This window comes from Dreissena polymorpha, chromosome 2, assembly GCF_020536995.1.
Source record: "Dreissena polymorpha isolate Duluth1 chromosome 2, UMN_Dpol_1.0, whole genome shotgun sequence".
Taxonomy (NCBI): domain Eukaryota; kingdom Metazoa; phylum Mollusca; class Bivalvia; order Myida; family Dreissenidae; genus Dreissena; species Dreissena polymorpha.
Genome location: NC_068356.1, coordinates 121,914,758 through 121,920,757, shown reverse-complemented (window position 1 = coordinate 121,920,757; position 6,000 = coordinate 121,914,758). Strand labels below are relative to the sequence as shown.

The window sequence follows — 6,000 nt, the reverse complement described above, 5'->3', positions numbered from 1 at the left end:
TTCATTAATTTTATGGCGATGCACTTAAACCATATTTAGTTAAGTTTGTTGCGTGTATAAAAAATGGTAAAAGGCGTTTTGTCGATATCCAAATACAAAACTTGAATTGAAGATCTAATGTCAATTACTAAAGTGTACCTTGTTGCACCACATTTCGCTGTCAACACATAATCGGTGTTATGGCGAGATTCCGGTATTTCCAGTAACCGCTCTGTCACATGATTTGTCATGTGATTATCATCAAAATGGAGACTGGCAGAGGTGGAATTGTTTTCCTGGTTTTGTCTGCGTTGTTGCTACAAACTAACTGCGCAGACACAGAGTACAATGTAGGCATTGGCATCGCGGATATCACAGGACCCGCTGCACAAGTCAACATGGTATGTCAAGAACCTCATATGACAATTACATTGAATAATAGTGTTGAAAATGATACATGTTATACGGTAATTTTCGGACACTCTAAGTTTTCGGACACCCTCGTTTTTTAGCAAAAATAATTATTTTACGGAATTTTGTCCATAATTCATGTTTCTAAATTTTAAGACAGTATATATAACCACGCTTTTCAACAGACTTTGGCCCTGTTTTCGCTTATCTTGATATCGTCATTAAATGCTTTACATTGATAAAGGTAAACATTGGAACTTACTAAATAGCAACAGTAAAAACTAGAATAAAATCAAAAAGAAAGAAAAAAGTCATCCTCATCTGGGCTTAAACCACTGGAGTAAAAGTCAATCACTTAAACCACTCAACCATGATCCTGATCATAAATGAGTGGTGTATTTTATACTTTATATAAGCAATCCTCCTAGTGTCACAAAATATAAGGATAACAACAGAACTCTACAAATTATTCAATCGATTCATGTTTTCAACACTTTATCATTTTCAAGTTTTCACATCATCAAAAGATGCATATAATGGATATTTTGGAGCATGCAGGGTTCGCCAAAACCGTCGGTCCGCCGGTCCTGACGGGCAAATTTTTCTCAGGACCGACAAGTGATTTAAGATAATCGGTCCGACTGACCGACACAATCTGATGAAAAATGGTTTCAAAAAGATCACTCAAAGTGTATAATGTGCTATTGGATTAATAGAAGGTAAATGCGTTTTGTTCAACTTCTGTCAAAATCCTTTTTTGTTACCTTCATTTTGATGTTTAATGTTGGATTAGAATTGACTATCACATGCGAGTTCAAAATCAACGGTCTTTGTTTAAAAAGCAACCGGGTGCGTCCGCCATTTTGTTTGTTCCATTTAATTTCTCCACAACAAAAAACACGAAAACTTGTTTCAACAGGCATTTGTGAGCATTCCTGTTAAGTAGTTTCATTAGTATATTGTTCTGGGAAGGATATATTGTAATTGACATACCAACAATTTCTGAAATCAAACGAAGTTTTTCGACCCAATGTACTATATTTCGGATAATATAAAATTCGGACATATGTTAATTTGTTGTTCAAAGATTGTATTTAGACAACAAGAATTGATGGTGGTAATTATCATGGGCCTTTCTATCAAGTAAAAGGTGTGAAAGACATTAATTTAATTGAACCTGGAAATCAACCACCTCAGCTAAGAGAAAATATTTTAACAATTGGTGTTGTTTTAGAACTTGGGAAATTGGCTAATAAACAGAAATGGAAGTCATCCAAAGTAGTATGAATGGGTGTGTACAATTAAGTCAAACTTGATTGGATGTCACCCTAACTTTTCAAGAACACGGATTTGTAGAGCTGTGGAGGCTAAAAACAGTTTGACATTCCTTTGGTTTATATGTGGTTTATTATTAATATAATAATTGTTTTATTATATCGACTTTGGACATGTTTTTTTTGTATTTTAATTTGATCAAAACCAATTAACACCTAAAAGGTACTCTCTTTCGTTGTGTTTTGCAGTTATAGTTTAGTCGGACAGTGGGACTGACAGAAACTGATTCGGACTAACAAAAATTTCAAGTCTGTCAGTCCAAATGACTGACAGATTTTTCAAGTTTTGGCGAACCCTGAGCATGGTAAATGTTAGGTATTACTGTTTCCTCGCAAATATCACTGTAACGAAAATTTGCGAATCTGCATCAATTTTGTTCAATTTTCTCAATTGACCAAAACATGAAAAGGTCTCTTTTAAGGTAGATTTTTATGACGCAAAATCGAATGATCGACGGTAGATTTTTGGCCTGTCTGTCTGCCTGCCCAACCGCCGGCCTGACCACCCGCCGTCCATCCGTTTGTCTGTCTGTCTGTCATTCTGTCCCAAAACTTCAACCTTAGTTAAAGTTTTGTGATAACGTTTGCAATATTAAAGATAGCAACTTGATATTTGGCATGCATGTTTATCTCATGGAGCTGCACATTTTGAGTGGTGAAAGGTCAAGGGTATCTTCAAGGTCAAAGGTCAAATATATTGCTTCAAAGTGGCGCAGTAGGGGAATTGTGTTTCACAAACACAGCTCTTGTTTTGTCTTGTATATATTGTACACAAGTTATGTTTTTTACAAAGGTCCAAAGATATCAATTTTAAATTGTCTTAAACTATCACTGTAACAGCTTGAACAAGAACACATCTTACCTTTATAATATGCTTTATAAATTGTTTTAAGTCCAATATTAAAGACAATTTTAAAAACTTATGATCATGATATGCTTACAAGCCTAATACAATGTAATAAGGAGTCAATTTGATTTTAAAAACAAGACATTTGAATTGAAAATCAAAACACTAACTCTAAACATCAAACACTAAATTTTTCAAGACCTTAGGCAAGTATATCCTAAATCTTACTTATTCTTCATTTTTATTTAGTTTAGCAAACATGTTTTTAAAAAAAATTGCTGATTGACAATTGAAAAAATGTAAGGAACATCCCAATCCATAACGTTTATAAATACATTTTGTTATCTACTCCACAGATGGGATATGCCAATCCATCTCAAACAACAAAAGGAATACATCTACGTCAGTTCAGCCGGGCCTTTATTTTTGAGGACAAAAACAAAAACACAGTTCTTTTTGTGAACCTTGATGCTTGTATGTTTTCGCAAGGAGTGAAACTGGAGGTAATTATCATTCATAAAGGAATAATTGTTTTATTATGTCATTTTTAGCTTGGCTGTTAAACCCAAGGTATCGTCATAGCCAGCTCGTTGTCCGGCGTCGTGCTAAAATCTTTACCTTTTGTTAACCTTTTGAACATTGGCTCTAAAATCAAAGTGCTTCCACCTACAACTTTGAAACTTCATATGAACATGCACCTTGATAAGTTCTACATGCCACACCCATTTTGGGGTCACTAGGTCAAAGGTCAAGGTCACTGTGACCTCTAAAAAATAGTAATATTCTGACAAGCTTTCATTAATTCAAAACTGCACCCGCAGCCGAGTGTTGGCACCCGTTATGCGGAGCTCTTGTTTAGTCAAATCATACTCTCTAATCTTGGTTAATGTTTACATCAATTACTTCTAGTTTTTCGTACTTTAATGTAAAACTGTTCATTAGTCAAAAGGAAAAGAACTTAATTCAATACAATTATGTTAAACTAATTATATCAGCGGATTCATAAAATTCTTTACTAAAAAACTCTGGCCTTACGTGATGATGCCATTTAAATCCATAAAATTTAATCCATCATAACAGTTGAATCAAAAGGGAAAACAAGCATACATGCAAAGAAAAAGGCTGATACATGTATGCCCATCTGGCTTTCTATAGTCTTAATGCATAAGTAGATGGTACATGTAATCATGACCATTATTTTAAGCCGTGTTTCAATCATGTGCAGATCATAAGACGCCTAAAGTCAGTCTATGGCACCAAATACACAGAGAGGAACGTGTGCATCAGTGGTACACACACACACTCCGGTCCTGCGGGCTTTCATCAGTACCTGCTGTTTAGCATTACCTCCCTTGGCTTTGTACGCGAGTCCTTTGATGCTCTTGTACAGGGCATTATCATTGTGAGTTGCATTTATTAAATATATAGCTATTCTTTATTTCTGTTTTAATTGATTGGATTGTTCTTGGTTACTATTTTGTATAAAATAAGTTGTATGTTACAAAACATATTTCAGATGCTTTTAAACGTTCAAATGTAAAAATTCTGGCAAATTATAATAATTATCTGCCACCTAATGAGCATTGTTTGTCTGTAAGATTGTCTGTCAGTCCATCTGTCACAAACTTTTCAGGGCTATTATATCTCAGAAACTATATAAACTATACAACATGAAACATCCTGGGTGTATAGATATCAATCAGGAGAAGTGCCATGCACAAGAACCAATATTTCCCATACACTTTCTTACGGTATATAAGAATTATTGCCCTTTCTTGTAGTTGTTTTTGTATGATGTTACTTTTCAGGGCATTATGTCAGATACCATACTCCAATTCAACATGGCACTTCATGGGTGTGTAGAAATCAATGAGAAAAAGTACCATGAACATAAAGCATAACCCTATATTTTCTTAAATAAAGGTTATTGCCTTTTGTTGTTTTTGTATGATGAAAATATGGTAATTTTCAGGGCTGTATCTCAGATACGATACATGATTTCAACATGAAACTTTCTTGATGCATAGATATAAATGAGGAGAATGGGAATTCAAAAGAAAGCAATTACCCTGCTCTTAATTATTATTTGTATGATAATACCGTACAATCAAGGAATTTGCACCCATCCATAAACACAATTTATTTTGCAGGGGATATTAATTCAATGAATTTTCTTGCTTTGCCTGCATTAATTTTATATACTGTACACTATTAATATTCTTTATCATAAACTGTTGTTGTCTTTTAAAAACAAAACAGTTTTGTTGGCACAATAAATTCATGGACGTATATAAAGAAAAAAAGAATTCAGGAAATCTGTTTCGTATTATGGTACTCTTTTTGGCACGTTTCTGGGTCATAAAGGGTGACACAACATGGAAAGTGTACCCCATTATCAATCTATCAACTCAGCAATAAGCATCTTATACAGTCCAAAGTGTCACGTTAACAGTGCATCCCAAAATAAACAGCTTTTACCCTAAGCTCATGTTCAAAACATTGAAGCTACTTACTGTAGTGTTGCAGTCAATTACAATTATTTACAAACTAAATACTAAATGCCCATTTAAGAAGATGCCAAAATCAGTTAGATTTGTAAGCAGCAAATCAGGTAACTGTCACATAAATGTTGATTTTGCTGCATAGAGAGTGTTTACTTTGCACATAAATCTTTACTTGGCTAATCGAAAAAAGATACCATTGAATTTACAGCGTTATATTGCATTATAAGCAGATAAATTGTGTATGTCAAATGTCAATCAAGAACATTGTGTGTTACCTTGCCAAACTATATTTTGTTTTACACTTGTTTTGTTTTTTTTCCAACCAAGAAATCCATGAAAATAAGTGTCCCAATAATAACGAAGCTATTACAATTAGTAGCACCTCACTCAATCCTAAAATGAGGTGTGTTCTGGGAAAACAGATCTAAAAGCATGTGTATAAGTACTAGACAGGCTTATCTGGGGGAATACTTAACAGACATGCATTAAGCCAGGTATGAGTACTGTACAGACTTATCTGGGGGGATACTTTACAGACATGCATTAAGCCAGGTATGAGTACTGCACAGGCTTATCTGGGGGAATACTTAACAGACACGCATTAAGCCAGGTATGAGTACTGTACAGGCTTATCTGGGGGAATACTTAACAGACATGCATTAAGCCAGGTATGAGTACTGTACAGACTTATCTGGGGGGATACTTTACAGACATGCATTAAGCCAGGTATGAGTACTGTACAGGCTTATCTGGGGTGATACTTTACAGACATGCATTAAGCCAGGTATGAGTACTGTACAGACTTATCTGGGGGGATACTTTACAGACATGCATTAAGTCAGGTATGAGTACTGTACAGGCTTATCTGGGGTGATACTTTACAGACATGCATTAAGCCAGGTATGAGTACTGTACAGACTTATCT

At 34.7% G+C, this 6,000-nt stretch overlaps 1 protein-coding gene across 1 annotated transcript in view; it reads left to right on the top strand.

The window, feature by feature from the left end:
• Nucleotides 1-230: 230 nt before the first annotated feature.
• The window catches only part of LOC127868809 (uncharacterized), a 44,671-nt gene continuing 38,901 nt past the window's right edge, over nt 231-6,000 (top strand). The window contains exons 1-3 of the mRNA XM_052410887.1: nt 231-380; nt 2,928-3,074; nt 3,797-3,973. Of these exons, the coding sequence (XP_052266847.1) occupies nt 246-380; nt 2,928-3,074; nt 3,797-3,973 (459 nt within the window). The 5' untranslated portion in view covers nt 231-245. The remainder of the gene's footprint in view (nt 381-2,927; nt 3,075-3,796; nt 3,974-6,000) is intronic.